General features: G+C 42.5%; 1 protein-coding gene across 2 annotated transcripts in view; it reads left to right on the top strand.

The window, feature by feature from the left end:
• The window catches only part of USH1C (USH1 protein network component harmonin), an 844,250-nt gene that overhangs the window by 270,640 nt on the left and 556,951 nt on the right, over positions 1-16,659 (top strand). For both annotated transcript variants that reach the window (XM_069623780.1, XM_069623779.1), the window contains exons 5-6: positions 14,186-14,294; positions 14,407-14,431. In XM_069623780.1, coding sequence (XP_069479881.1) covers positions 14,186-14,294; positions 14,407-14,431 — 134 coding nt within the window. The remainder of the gene's footprint in view (positions 1-14,185; positions 14,295-14,406; positions 14,432-16,659) is intronic.

The raw sequence follows: 16,659 nt of genomic DNA, 5'->3' as shown, positions 1-16,659 counted from the left end.
GCATCCGGACAACAATGGTGCTGTGGTACCAAAATAAAATGTGCCCATAGAGGGTTCTTATAAAATATAGATAGTTTACTCAAACAAATAGGAGTGGTCAAAACACTTAACAGTCCCACCCATGTAAAGCAACATATATAGTGATGCATTTGTGTATGAATGCAAGCAGGGAGGAAAACAAGTACAAATTCAGAAAAATCGAGATTCGTTTTTCAGAATTGAGAATGTCTTTTAATGTAGAGAATGGTTTCCTAACTATCTCTAGGTCCAAATGAATCTATGCAAAAGCCTCTGGGGGCATATAGACCATCCACAACATTTCCTTACTCTTTCTAGTGAACTAGTCTTCTTAGTCCTTTTTCAATGGGACGAGTCGCGGTTGGAAACTGTTGTAGTGGCTAATAAAACAAGTATTGTGGTCTTGATGGTTTGATGCAGCTGGTTGGTCTCGATAATACAGGATTAGTAGTGAGTGGCGTCCACTTCACTGCTCAAATAGATTTCTTCTGGTGGCTCGATGTAGCTCAAAGCACAGGTAATAGAGAAGTTGGTTTTTATCATGAACTCAATTGTAGTTTGAGGTCAGCTCAATGTGGCTCGAAAAGGCAATGATGCGCTCGAGGAACCAGCATTGACAAAGAATGCAACTTTGGGCACCCGGTCGGCCCTTTCAGCAAGCCCCTTCAAAAAATATAATGCCTTGCCATACTCTTCCCAGTCCAGGAAAGTACTTCAGAGGTGCTTGCAGGGTCTTTGCTTCAGTTCTTGGCAGGTTCTCCCTTGGACCCAGCAGTCTTCAGAACTAGGCAAACTTGTCTTCCAGCAGTGACCTTTCCCCCAGAACTGTTTAGGGAAAGAGCTGCCAGCTTTCATGGAAATCTTCTCTTAACCCTACACAAATGACTTTGAGAAGCTGTAGCTGCAAAAAAGAGTTTAGTATTTATCCTTCTTCTTGAAAGCTGATTCTTAAAGGTGGTTTGTTTTTTCCAAACCTTTTGTTGAAGGCCAATTTGTGCCTCTTTTAAAGATTTTACCTTATTTGCAGTGTCATACACAGAGTCCTTGATTTATTGTATATTGGGGTTGGTTGGCATTAAAGTAACGATGTTCAGTAAGAACCAAGATGGCCAAAGTCTTCTTTCTGTTACTTTGTATCCTCGGGCTTCCCTTCACCCCTCTCTGCCCCACATCAAAGAGTCTCCCTTGGTAATAATTCCCTTTAAAGTATTCTGTTGTGTCCTTTGGCTCCCACTGAAGGGCCTTTTCCCAGCTCTATGTCCTCAGTCCCAAAAACTGAGACAAGAGGTGTTGGCATATTTACCAAGAATACAATTTGTTTAGGGGGTGGAATTGGGACCTTGCTTTGTGGGAGCAGCATCAAAGGCAGAAGCATGAAGCAGATAAGTGTTTCATCACCAATCTAATCTGTTAACTAGACCATACACCCCTATTTTGATATTAATAGGACACAGTAACTGAGGCCAAGGGTGAGAAGGCTAGCCAAAGGTGGGATTATGTAAATTAACTCCCATAAGTATCCATCCTCAGAGGAGTCCTGCCTCAGACACCAATATAACCATTATCTCAAAGGCCCTAACAGGACTCAGGAATCTCCTGGAAGGAAAGACTGGGGCTTCTGCTTCAAAAAAAGCTATGGATGCAATCCCACCCCTCAGATAAATGTGTCCAGATTATCATCCAGCTTTCACAACTTTTACATAGAATCTGTCCGTTTGTGGACGTTCGGCTCTGGGCAGTGAATAGAGGGGCTTTGCAAGCTGTGTTTACTTGGGCATGGTTTCCACATGTCTTGGCTTACCGTGACTCTCTGGAAACCTCAGAAGTCTGACCATGGCTAAGCCATAGAAAGGCTTGCTGTTCTTAATCACTTTGTGCACAATCTTAGGGTTTTTGTAACAATGACATAATAAGAAATTGGTGGTTTTTTGGCTTGCTTTTCAGGAAGATCTTGCAAAATTGGCAAATTCAGATTTCTGTCATTCAACCCCTGCAAAATGTTGTTGGGGGCTTTTGGGAAATAATTAGAAGGGGTTTGCCGCCTGTGCTTTCTTTGTCATGGCTTGAACATGCCCCAACTCATCATGCAGTGAGTACATTCCAGACCTACTCCCTGGCGCAGTGAACAGCTCTTCTCCTGCTAGCTCTCTTTTTGGTGCCACGCCCCTTATAATACAGTGGGGTCCAAAAGTACATATAGCGCTTCCACCTTTTCCTTCTCATGCCTTCCTGAGCACATTATGTATCCCTTGCCCTCATCTCAACTATCTACCCGACATTGCTTTTGCCTATCATTACTAAATATTCTCTCATACACATCCTTTGCCAGTCTGAGTGGCATTAGCACTTTGACGGCATGAACTATGGCAGTAGGTGCTGCTATACAAATGCAAGATAACATAATATAACATCTTTTGGTGAAAGTGGAAAACCAGGGTGGAAGATACAGGCATGTCAGTGCATTTGCTTTTTGCTGTTTACTTTCCTACCCTTACTATATCTTTCTTTTTTTAAAGATATAATTTTATCTTTATTTCATCCTGGTCCCTTTTTTCAAGGATACAGTATCTTTGCCACCATGTGCATTAGGGAACAATTAACAATTGAAGCCTGTTTGTTTTCCATCAAATGTACTCCTGTTTTTCTTCCAACAATACCAGCGCCAAATTAAGAATAACTTTCTTTCTATAAAAGCTAGCGAAACAACCTTTGGAGGATACTTTCTTGGTGTGGTCTGCTATTGCCCTTCCGATTTGTGGACTGTGTGATGGGTCAGAAGAAAGACAAGGACTCAAGTCTTCCATTTTTAGGTATATTCTTCATTAGAAGGTAAGTGTAAACTCCTGACTTTCCCTGAACTATGGGTTTTCGCTACCTGACAAAATCTAACTAGGGTGCACGTCATTTATATGTGAGTCCAAAAGGAAGACCTGTCCTCTGTCCAAACTAATCTAACCTGTCCATGCCACTACCAAAACAACTAAGGCACAGGAGAATGACTCCCTTCTCCTTTGGGCTGCTTCTCAGCAAGTTCACTTTAGTATTTGTAGGTAGTTCTTTGTAACTACTTTTATCACGTCATATAGTTCAGATATTGGGCTGGTCAACTTTTCAATGGTGCCTTTTACACGTTGGTTCTCCCTCTCCTTTTTATTCTTCTCTCGTGTGATCTTGTTTGTTTATATCCCACTATTTCCTTGTGGCCATTCTGTTCGTATCTTGTTAGTTAAACTTGAGACTTTCTCTTTACTCAATGTCCTGTCCTTTTCTTGACTAGGACAAATAGGACTGTCCTAATTATAGCTCTAATTGTTCTCCAACACTTGGTCTTTACTGGGATGAATATCAGTGTTCCAGTAATGATTCTCACTCTTCTCCAATACTTGGTCTTTACTGGGACGGCTATGCGCGTTCCAGTAAGGATTTTCACTCTTCTCCAATACTTGATCTTTACTGGGACAAGTTTGAGTTTTCCAGTAATGATTCCTACTCTTCTTATATACTTCCCATACTTGGTCTTCACTGGCACTAGTATGAATGTTCCATTAGTTATTTTCGGTCCCCCACCTGCTTCTCCCACTCTCTCCGTTACCTTTCTCTCTCAGGGGTTGCCTCACCGGGCTTGCAGTCCACACAGGGCCTTCTTCGGTGTGTCAGGTTGGCTTTCTGGCTCTTTGCTTCTTCTTCATCCGGCATGCTCCACTTTGCCTTTAGGTAAGTGGGCTCAGCGTTGTTTAGGGACTTCCAAGTCCACTGGGCTTCGGTCATGCTACAACTTCTCACTTGTCACTCCCTGGACACTGTATCAGTCCTTCGGCTTCTCTTACTTCAGATTTTCCTGAGGGTAAGACTCTCGGATTTGCACACCAGCTTCCTCTCAGCATCTGAAGCTGCGCATCTACATCTCCTTCAGATCCACTCTCATAGCTGATTTGTATCTCATGGGCTTCTCTCACTTCCAGGTCTCCTCCTCTCAGATTTATGACGCTGCTGTGGGACATATGTTCTGCTTTTACTCTGTACTGTTGCTGTGGTTTCCTTCGTCTCAGTACCAGATACGTATTGATTTCAGGTTTACTCAAGGGTTCGACAAGACAATAACAAATATCAGCTTGTTCTTCATGTTTTCCTCTGGTTTGTGATATTTAGCAATGGGCTATAGATGGGTTTGTTAGGAAGTTCCTCATCGTAGGAAGTTCCTCATCAGAGCGGGAGTCCTTGTCCCCAAGGGGGGAGTCTCTCCCGTTGTGGACCCGCTTGCCTCTACCCATAGGGAGGGTATTGGGTAGCAGGCTCACAGGGAAAGGGTCCGCCCTAGGGAGATGTGCCTGAATCCCGCGACTCATCACAGCTGCTAGCAGGTTTTCCAACCAAAAACAAGTTTTCACTTTGTAAGTTAACAGTTCACTGGAAAACTTTTGAAAGTGTATCCACATTGCTGTTAATAAGAATTTTGTTTACGTAGACAGCAATTCCACACCATATTTTAACTCACCCTAATACTGGGTTACTAAGGTGAGATGTGTTTAGAAGGTGAAAGGTTTTCCTTAGTGCCAATTACCCTTTTAAAAGGAAACTTATAAGAGAAACTGTTACTCAGATTCCTCATGTATTTGTATTTGTATTTATTTTATTTATATAGCGTTTTAATCCAAAGCGCTTTACAGTATAACAACAGAATTCAGCGAACATGAAACAGGAGAAGCAAATAACAATAAGTATGAATCAAACCCCTAAAACAGTAAGTAGGACAATTATTCATGTGGTGTCTTATATACAGATATTGTGAAGTTCAATTATACTTCCAATGGTTGGCAGGCCCATCTGGGTAGAAACACACCAACAAAAGTATTTTAAAAACAGAGCGCTGTGTGAGGGGTCAGAAATGAAAGGACACAAAGTTGTAATATTCTCAACATCAGGTATCTTTATTAAAACAAAAGGGGTTGGATAAAAGCCTCTCTGTCCCTATCTTAAAGAGAGTTTCCCTACATAGGAAACTACGACTAAAGATCAGTCTGAGTCTTGCCATCAAAATTAAGTAAACTGTCCTTGTGTGCAAAATATATCTGACCCTCACACTATAAATTAAACAATTAAGAATTGTAAGGTAAATAGTCTCTGATCTAGGTTTAGCCTGAAAGTGTTAAAATGTAAATCAAATAAGTATATCCAAAAAAAAAGTGGTTTCTCCCAAGGAGACGCACTTGCATCCAGAGATTAGTTCCCTTCCCCTGGATTACTTCAGGAAGGATGGCAAAAGTGTCTTTTCTAAATAAATGTTCCCTTAAGAATGGTAGGAATGTTTTGTTCATGCATCAATGTTTCAAAGCTGGCAAAAATGTCTCTTTTAGATAACAAATGCTCCAAAGATGGTAAAAGCATCTCTTCAATGCAGTATCTTAACTACTCAAGGATAACTTCCTGGTATACTCTCCTTGCAGATCTGTGCCTGGAAGATGTTATGCATTATTTGCTGTTTGTCATGAGAAAACCTCTGATTGCTAGGCTTTTATCTGATTTTTCAGTATGTATGGTGGATCAACTCCCCATGGGTCATGGCACAGTTTCTTAAACAAGCTGCTTTTCTGGGAACCTGGCGTCTGACATGTGTTGGAGATTTAGCTACAGCAAAGGGCCCCAGGGTCCCTTTTCCGCTTGGGTATGGAGGGCAAATGAGGTCTTTCTTAGATCTATCTGCTTTCTGACCGCTTTCTGACCTCCTCTCCACTTGGCATATACAGCGAGTTGATTTTCGGCCCTCTGTAGCTGGAGGGTCAAATTCAGATCCCATACATATCCAAGTATGACATTTCAAGTACTCTATCTTAGATATCTCACATACACCAAGTGCAAGCAAAGGGTGAAGGTTGTTTTACTGCAAGTAGCCCTTTTCTAAAATCTAGGAGGGAAAGTATTGTGCAGCATTTCTATATTGTGCTACCTTGACCTTGCATGATTCTGTTAGCTGGTTGTGTACTTCTGACACATAATGGGGGTCATTACAAGTTTGCCGGTCCGGGAACTACAGTACCTGGTAAGCTTGCTAGTACCGTTGATCCTGGACCGGCAAACTTCGAGTTCTGCTCACGGGTGCCATTACGGCTGCCAGGTCTGTCCTTGTGGCCGTATCAGCACCTGCGAGCAGAGCAAGTCGGATGCTCCGGCAACATTCTCAATGGTGCCGGTGAATCCAACCTGCACATTCCCATTCAGCCCTATGGTGGGAATGGGGAGCATTTCATTCCGGCACCCGCAAATGGACAATTACAGGGTCCGTCAAGGGCCGTAATGACCTGGTAATTGCCCATTCGCGGGCACTGGAATTTTTTGGAACTTTGGAGGCAGCCTGCCGGTTTTACCAGCAATGCTATGGCCAAACTTATAATGAGGCCCAATGTATTGAAATCCTAGATTAAGCTTGCATGAATACTGAGACTAACAGGTAGAATTATATTTTGCTAATGAAATAGAAGTTCCACCAGGAGAATTTGTGCAGGGCTGCAACACTTTGTAACTGATCATGCATTGAGAGATCTACCAAATCTCCCACCCCCGTTCACTCACCCACATGGAAGAAGATTATCAGAGAAAGGCGATTGGGATCGGGGTCATTGGAGCTGTTCTAATGATACCTTTAACAAGGAGGTATAAAGTGGTACCTGGTGCAAATGCGCTCTAGATACTTTTTGAGAGACGTTCTCCAAGTCAATTTGGGATTTATTTCAGTCAATAAGGCAGAGGTCTGCAACCTTTGACTCTCCGGATGGATTGAGCTACAACTCCCACCATTCGTAGCCAGCCTAATCAATGGTGTGGGCTAATGGGAGTCATAGTCCAACACATCTGGAGAGCCAAGGGTTGAAGAACCCTGCACATTACGATATGGGTTGCTTGGAGAAGGACTGCCACACTGGAAAGGGTTTGCCAAAGCAAACCATTTTTCTCCATGGTTTAGAGGGGGAGGTTGACTATATTTAAAACAGGTGGCACTTGAGGCTGAAGTACAAACATTTAATAAGAATGTGCAGTTCCTGCTTATCTGGGAACTACGGGAAGTCTGATAGGACCTTGGAAGTTTTACTTCCAGTCCATCCTTAGAAAAAGTGCACTTTTGAATATGTAAATATAAGAATATGTTGTATTCTGAGACGTACTATACATTATTTGTTAATGGTGCATCAAGAACTATGGGTTGAAGAACATGATTTTATATTCTGCATATAGTACACCCATTTAGAATTTGTCTAAAGATGTTCAGGGATATAAACAATAAATGACTGATTGATAGTAAACCCATTGTTTAATGTGGAGATCAGGCAGAATTTACTCCATGATTTTATGCTGCACACAAGAACAGAAAAATATACAATTGAATAGGTCAAGAAAAAACACTTTTTTTGCGCTCTCCTTTAGTCCTATGACCATAATAAATGTACACAACACTTCATGCGTGGTACCCAGTGTGGGTAACTTCTTGATTTGTTTATAATTTGACAGGTTGCATTTAGTCAAATGTCTTCATAACAATCATACAGGTTGATAGAACACAACAACATAAACACTGATTAGTCCAATTGATTGTGTGTCAGAACATGAAATGAAACAGTCTGTACCAGGGCTTGGTAGACAGTGCAATAGAGTGAATTAATGAACATTTCCAACAAAGACAACAAAACAAATAACAAAATGTTCTATTAGAAAACAGTGACAATACACTGTGGTTTAAAAGGTGCGTCGACACTGGGGTGTTTCAGCCATCTGTGTGGGCTAAATGAGCCTCGTATCATAAGGACAGAAAACCGACAGACCGCAATAGCCTACTCCATTTTCAAAGTTATCATCCAATGGGCTTAAAATACAAACTACCACACCGACAGTTTTTGCGAATCCGGAGAAATTGCACAGAAATAGAGAGTTACAGGAAACATGCTAATGATTTACAAGTCTGTCTGACCGAAAGAAGTTACCCGATCAAATCCATCAAGCAAGCCAAGAGAGAGCAAGACATACACCAAGAGAAATCTGCCTCGAAAATAAGCCCAAAAGGGAACTAGGTAGGCTTGTCTGTGCCACCACTTTTGGACTGCTGAGCCCATTAATACAAAAGACCATAAAGAGAAATTGGCATCTAGTAAAGCAGCCAGGCACTTTGAATCAAACACCATGTTTTGCCTTTCAGAAGAAAAAGAACTTAAGGGATTCACTGGTACACACGAATCGAATCACCACCGCGAGTTGACAACACATTATGGAACCTACCTCCACTCACTGGACATTACAAGTGTGGGATTTGCGTGGCTTGCCCCCTCAATTTACACAAGAAATCATTTGACTATAAGAACATCAAATGGATCATGAAGGATCATACCATAATGATAAGTAGCCTCCCTGGGCAGAACAGGTTCCTCACCAGGATCCCTGATTTACAATCTGCACAGATTGAACAGTCTACAGTACATTCAAGCAGTACATTTTCACCTTTACGTACCTTAATACTTTCCAAGAAAAAATACTGAGCGATCAAATTCTGACAATCATTTGATTATTTTCTTGTTGTTGGCATTAGAAACAATCCACCTAGTTAGTAGTCCAGTAGTGGATTGAAGTTGACTTGTTTGAGTACCTCCCCCCAACAATTTACAGTTTGATTATTGTTTTAATTCAATTCTGTGTAATTGAGGTTGAACCATATACATGCATATGTTAAATGAATTCTTGCAATGAAGGTGGCTGCTAATTGAAGACAGCAGTTGTCATGGTACCACTGTGGCCTCCTGAATTTCACTTCCTCCCAAGCCTCCACGTCTGAGCTATTATCCCTCGTCAGCTGGTCAGTAACTCAAACAATTTCCCTTTCCTTTAATAAATTACTTGTTGAAGAGACAACAGTATTCAGAAATGAATGTGACAACGTTTAAGCATTTTGAGTGCTGAAGAAGGGAAGAGTAGTGAAACAAATGCTCCATACCTCCTAATGCTATATTTGACTAATATATCCTTTGTTCTCAGAGGCTGCTCATCCATTATGGAGGAGTCAAGGAGCCAGCAAAGCGAAACACAGAGCGCTCCCTTATTTGCTTTTTCCAACTGAGGGAGCGCTCATCGGATGGCTGCCGAATGGAAACACGATTTTGTTAACCTTTGACAGTTCAGTTCCACAGCCAAGCATACCAATGAGCCATGCAAGGCTCTGGAATTTTGCTTCCCCAGCCTTGCCTAGCTCATTGGAAGTGCTGGCGGGTGAACGGCGTGTCTGTGTGTGTGTGAGGAGGTACTAATGTGTCTCCTCACACATATAGACATTGAGGGGTGCTTCCTAACCAATGCCCTGGCTCCTGCACACATGTGCAGGATCCAGGAAGCTGGCTCCGGTTCATGCTGCGAGCGAGCTGGAGCGGAAGCAACTTCAGAACCAGAGCAAAAGGTAAGTTTATGTTAATATATTTATTATTTAAATATGTGTATGGATTTGTGTATGCTTGTGTTGTTATGAGTGAGTGAATGATGATGGGTGGGCGTGTGAATGTGTGTGTTTGTATGTTAATGTATTTAATATTTAAAAATGTGTATGGATGTGTGTATCCTTGTGTTGTTATGAGTGAGTGTATGATGATGGGTGCTCATCTGAATGTGGTGTGTTTGTATGTTCATTCATTTATTATTTAAATATGAGTATGGATGCATGCATGCTTGTATTATGAGTGAGGGTTTGATGAGTGCTTGTGTGCTTGTTGTGTGATTGTGTGTCTGTGTGTTTGTGCTGGTCTGTGGAGTTGAGTTTGGTGAGTGGGCGGGAAGACGGTTGTACAACACAGGCATTTGGGTACTTTTGTGCTTGCTGTGTGAATGTTGTGTGAATGTGTACACGTGTGTATTTGTGCTGGTCTGTGGAGGTGATTTTGGTGAGTGGGAGGGAGGAGGATGCCTTTGTTCCACAATACCCCTCCCTTCCGGTCAAAATCAGCTCTTTCTGAGGTACTTGGGGGACCAGGGGACAGGGATGGTCATTTTCTTAACTGGACATCTATCAGAGATGTCCAGCAAAACATATACCATGCTTCCCCCCTGGGCTCTCAACGCCACGCATACACACGTAATCACTTGAATATGTGTGCATCTGTGAGGTGCTGTGGGACCCAGGGGACATGGATGGTATTTATTTACTGGACATCTATGATAGATGTCTAGTAAAAAATACCATGCCTGCCCCCTAGGCCACCAGGCACCTTGCATACACACATAACCACTTTGATTATGGGCGTGCGTTAGGTGCTGTGGGGCCAAGTGACAGGGATGGTGTTTTTTTTACTGGACATCTATAATAGATGTCCAGTAAAACATAACATGCCTGCCCCCTGGGCCCCCAGAGCCTGGCATACACACATAATCAAATGTATTGTGTGCATGTGTGAAGAGCTGCAGCCCAGGGGGCAGGCCTGGTATTTTCTGTTACTAGGCATCTATGCCCAGGAAAAAGATGCCCAGTAAAAAATGTCATGGGTACACCCTAGGATCCCAGCACCTGACACACATCTGCCACCACAGTGCTTCTCACTCACAAATAATCACATTCATAATTAATGTGATTATGTCTGAGTGTGAGGCCCTTGTGCAACAGGGGCCATGCATGGCATTTGTTACTGGCCATGGATTATGAAGCAAGCATGATAAGTGTTACTATGTAGCTAGACTGGCAACCAGTCTAGCCATTTTATTTTACTGTGGAATTACATTTTGTACTGGCCATATTTTATTAAGCAATCATGATCAGTGGTATTATTCCTACTGTGGCATGAACCTTTGTATTGGGCATCTTTGATAAAGCAAGCATGATAGGTGTTATTATGTAGCTAGACTTGCATTTTGGTGCAGCCAGTTTGGACATTTTTTCATACTGTTGCATTCATTTTTAATGGTAAAGCCTACTGGAGTATGTTCTTAAATGGGGATGCTGCCATATATTGGCAGAACAAACGTGAACATGTTTTCTTGTCGTATCATTACTGGCATTATGCACAAAGCAAACATGAGTACGTTCTTATATGGTAAAACTAGGATATAATGGTGCCCCCTCGATTTGTTCGGGCTTCCTCGCCAAGTTCGTTCACTGTGGCATATCTGGAACAAATACTTACCTCCCACCACTTCACAAAATTACTATCTGCCACTGTTTTCTCTTGTTTTTGGTTGAGTCTCTTTTGTAGTTGATTATGTACATTTGGTGCAATTTCTGGGTATGCAGTTGTCTGAGGTGAAGTGCTTGACAACGATTAGTAATAACTGTATCAAGTCGGTACGTTGCAAAAAGATGAAATGTGTTATGTATGATGTGATTTTATGTGTTGCTGTATTGATGTAAAACAAAGGTATTTTTAGGCAAATGCTAACATTTATATGTTTTGTTTTTACAGTGATTTGTTATGTGTCACAATGTCCTATATATTGAATCAATATTTTACACATTATATTTCTTTTGAGAATTAGAATGCAAATAGTGTCTTACAGTCGCATAAGTAAACAAGTGGAATGGTTTTCATTCTTTTGGTCAGAATGTCCTGTTTCAACAAGTTGTTGAAGGGTCAGAGAAACTGGTCCTGTCAAGGGGAATAAGGGGCCCTATCAACCTGGGTCAGGAGGCCTACCTTTTATAGTTTGCATACTGTAAGCACAACCTGTATCCACTTCCCTTTAAGGCAGTCACATGTCTGCGATGTTGGCGATGTCAATAGTAATGCTATTGCAATATAATGTCTTACCTTACGCACTGTTGGGTTGGGGCAAATTATCTTTTAGTAGCTAATTATAACTAGTAAATTTAGTGTTTTTTAAGCTTTTTAACAGTAACATCCCTTACTGAATTTAAAAGTATTTAATTGTCTGAAACACACAGCGACACACTGACACACACACACAAATGCTTTCTCTCGCTCTCTCCCTCTTTTTTCTCACTTTCTCTCTCTCTCTCTCTCTCTCTCTCCCTCTCTCTCTCTCTCTCTCTCTCTCTGTATTTATGGCTCCCTTTCGGTTTTCATTATCTCTCTTTTTTCTCACACTTATCTTGCTCTGTCTCTTCATTTTTCTCTCTCCTTCTGGTTAGTATTTAGACTCTGTTTTCTGGCATTGTCAGGGTAAAGTTGTACACTCACTCCCTCACCACAGACCAGGGACAGTTCTCAATGAAACCACCACCCCCCATACCCCAGGCCCACTGTGTAGCAAGGGGTTGCTTCACCTACCAAATAAAATGGATGAGAACAGGAGATGGGTTACAGCCTGAGTTCTTAGATTACCAATGGACACAGACAGAAGAGTGAATTTTATAACAACCCCAACCTTGACCCCCCTTTATTTAGCAATACATTTATACTTAAAATAGCTTTCCCTTTACTCTTCCGTAGGATTCCCCTAGCATGAGCTCCAACTAGATGGGGATCTGCTACGTCAGCTCACCCTTATTTGGAGGTGCAGCTGGACCCTTAGGGTGAGTCTGGCGCAAAATGCCCCTTTCCTCAACTCAGATGCCACTCACATGGAGTGTGAGGCCAGAGGATGGCCTCTGTGGGTAGTCCCATCTTGCTAGGCAGCTTCAAGCAGCCTGACACATCCTCTCACCACCTCATGCCAGGGCACCTCCCCTCTACCCCCTTTTCCTATAATAACAACCACTGTACGCCTACTTAATTTCCTACATATCATTTCCATAAAAATCAAACTAATACTGCCTACATAGCACCCTACTTAACATGTAATAATTAAATATATGTATATATCTACTCATGCATATATACATCAACATACATCGACATACAACATATATACTACATATACACACTATGTCACAATAGAGTGACTGCTGAACTGGGGTCAGGCTGATGGCTAGTGGCCACCTTCTTTCAATGTATACCTGCTGCTTCTTCTGATCTTCTGGGTGGGCTCCGTTGGCTGAGGGGCCCAGCTGCACTCGCCTCTGCATCTGCGTAATTCTTTTTATCTTTGGGGAGGCCCCATTGGGGTTGTGACTGCCCCACATCACCACTGCTGCCCACGCCTCAGTTTTAACTTCAGGCAGTGTCCCCATAGCAACGGGGACACTGTCATATTTCCCACCACGTGTCACAGCTTGTTGGAGCTTCTTAGCCCCTCAGCAATACGTCATTAGATGCAGGGGGCAGGCTGCTGTCCTTCCCCCGGCCTGTTCTGCGAGGCAGTCCATGGCTTTCCTTTACCTGGACTGCATGGCAGAGAAGGCCAGGAATCAGTTCCTTGACTTCTCCGCTCTTCACCTCCTGGGACGGCCCTGACATATGTGGTCCAGGAGAAGTTTTATGAAGGGCCTGCCTTGCTGCCCACAAGACGGGCTAACAGGGGGCATGACCGGGCCGCCTGGTCTGGGCTGCCCTTCCTCATGTGGTCCAGGCTGGGCATCTATTTTTGTTGGCCCGGGCAGCACCCTAAATGTTGCACGGACCCTTAATAATGCTGGGCCCATCTGGTCTGCCCCTGGCATATGCTGCTCTCCCTCGGCTTACCGCTTACCCCCTGAAGGGACTAACCCATGTGCCACCCAATGCCATAGAGGGATTTAGCCCTGGGGCCTGCTCAAGACAGCACCCCCCCACCCCTGCCCCTGTCCTCATAACATTTCAGTTTCTTGTTAAAATCGTCTCTGGATCCTTTTCTCCCCTGCCCGGACCATTCCTGGCCAGGGGAGCTCTGTTTCATTGTTCTTTTCTTTCTCCTGAACATTCCATCCATTCCCATGGTGGGGCTGGATGGACTATTCCAAAGTGCAAGCCCGCACACACATAAATGTAATAAACTATTTTATTTGCCATGCTGTCTGTGTCTTTATTCCCAGAATCCCTTAGGGGCAAACATGTAGCCCTTACTAGCGGGGCCGCGTGGGGCCATGAGCTGCAAGTAGAACTTTATTTAGCATTGTCATTGCTGGTAATGTTAACCCCATGAGCTTTCTTCAGATGCTCTTCCTCTCCACATATGGTTTGTCACTCGCTTTCTTTCCCCTGTTTTATTCCCAGAGGTACCTATAGGTGTAGTTTCCATCAGAAATATTAATATGATATTCAAAATAATACAAATTGACCTTGATTAACAACTGCTGACATGAATGTAATCTGTTACTTGTTCTCATCTTACTTTTAAGGTTGGAGACGAGATAGTCCGGATTAATGGGTACTCCATTTCTTCTTGCACCCATGAAGAAGTGATAAATCTCATTCGTACAAAGAAAATTGTGTCCATTAAAGTACGACGTGAGTGGTGGGGGACTTTGCACATGTAGATTTTAGTTGCTCTTTAGATATTTTTTGGTTCTTATGTTTTCTAAGCATTAAATATTGAAATTGTATTCTTGTCTTTTTGTAGATGTTGGCATGATACCTGTCAAAAGGTAAGCCTACTATTCAATGTTTTCTTCTTTACTTTTTGTTTTGGGAATTTATTGAAAACGGACATAGCTTCGGGATGCAACACATCACTGTTTATCTGTAACCCTAACCTGCATTAGATGGTTACGAGGGGAAGAGCACAACAAAAGAGATCATGGCTGGGTGGGTTAGAATTAATCTTAACCTCTGACATCGCTCTGGGCAGCCCTCAAGACTATTGTTCTTTGCCTGCCAAGCCATTACAGAAAGGGCAAAGACCATATGTAAATCAAGCTTGGGCCCACCCCTAAAGGGGCAGTCCAGCCCGAACTGCTAGGTCACATCCCTTCTGCACAAGACCACAAGCATCTCCAGACATGCTTCAGCCTCACTGGCCATCATCAGTGAGGTGTAGCTTAGGTAGCTAGGGCCAACAGGCACGGGACCCATGTCTGGGTATAACTGTCCCACTCGGGGTGACTCAAGCACAACAAAAGAGGTGATGGCTGGAATGTTTAGAATTAATCTTAACCTCTGGCACCGCTCTGGGCAATCCTCCAGACCATCATTCTTTGCCTGCCAAGACATTACAGAAAGGGGAAGACCATATGAAAATCAGGTTTGGGCTCACCCCTAAAAGGAGAACAGTCTTTACAGCACAGCATGTTATTATTTGCCGTAAAGTGGGCAACAAGTAACAGTGCTTAAGGAGGGATGGGGTGAAACATGGGGATGGTTCGTTGAGGGTGGACATCAGGAGGGATACTGGACTGCCAGAAGTGTGGGGGTATCTTAGATTTCTCTAGTTTCCCTGGACAGATGCTTTCTAGTGCCATATCAGAGGGATGCTTTTCTTGTTTAAGTCTCAATGACTGAGTTGCCCTGGCCACAGGATTCAAACTTGTGAAGTGCAGGCTACCCCCATATGTGATTAGCATCTAATGAGCAATCCACCCAGACAGATGGTAACACTCTCACTACAGAAGGACACAGATGGTGGGAAAAACTTGAAAAAGCAAGAATGATATTGCTCTGAAAGGCTTGCACTGGCACATGTTCTCAGATTACCATCCCAGGAAAATCCAAGCATTTCCTATAAATCGTATTAAATGGAAGGACTGCGTAATCCTGGAAGTCTCTGTATTTATTCAAACAGTTATTGGGAAGCGCATGTAAACATTCTAATCCCATTCCTCTCTAATGGATTTCCACCCAAAGCATAAGGGCACTTCCCCTAAGCTTTCATTAGTCCTATTTAAGTTACCCAAGGCTACAACTCCTAGTATGCCGTGGTTTGGTTGATGAAATTCATGGACTGATGAGTGTGGTCCAGTTACACCATTTTCCTCTGCTGCATATTTCTCTTGTTTTATGTTGGTTGAAAATGTACTGTTGAACTTAATTTTCTGTTACTCTTTTGTTATTTTAAATGGCAAACCAAGGAATGGAAAAGCTAGTTATATTATTGAAAAAACTTCACAGCGGTAATGCAAGGGAAGTATTTTATTCACATCCTTATGCCTCACCAGCTCCTATCAACTTTCAACTTTTCTAGGATGGAACATGGAATTGAGGGGGTGGGGGCTTCCGTGTTCCACAAACTGCATAGGAAATGAGAATGCAACACATCTCCCTTCCTTATCCAACACAATACAATATTGCAAATGCTATGAAATACTATGATACTAAATTACATAGAGAGGCTACTAGAAAAGACAAACAATACACCTATGCAAAACAAGGATAAACAATACAGAATGCTAAGATAACAAACCAAAACAACTATGCAGAACATATAGCCATGTTACACAGTGGGAATGACATGAACAAAATGATAAACAATGTAACCGCAATAATTGGTGACTAATCACATAAGATGAGCACAATATTTCATCCATCAGTCAACATTCCCATTACGATAGGCAGGCCTTCTTTCTGTACTAGGCACCATTTCCATTCCTCTTTCCATTACCGTAGAAACGTATGCCATCCTGCCAACAGTACTTTTTGATTGCTTCTTATTGAAATCCTCAACATGCTTCCTCATTCAAGCTGCTGTTTTCCAACACATTCTTCAATTTTTCTTCAGTATTTCATCAGAAGTTGTGGCTTCATCCCACTCCTTCTTAGATACCACCTCTTGTTCTACACCACAAACTTGTTGCTTATCTTCATCTCCATTCAGATCATCTTTAAAATTAGTGAGTCTAGACAATCAGTGGCTTTGTTCTGGATTTCTGGAACATATTCC

This window comes from Ambystoma mexicanum, chromosome 11, assembly GCF_040938575.1.
Source record: "Ambystoma mexicanum isolate Mex_15411 chromosome 11, UKY_AmexF1_1, whole genome shotgun sequence".
NCBI lineage: Eukaryota > Metazoa > Chordata > Amphibia > Caudata > Ambystomatidae > Ambystoma > Ambystoma mexicanum.
This window is presented reverse-complemented; position numbering and strand designations above follow the sequence as displayed.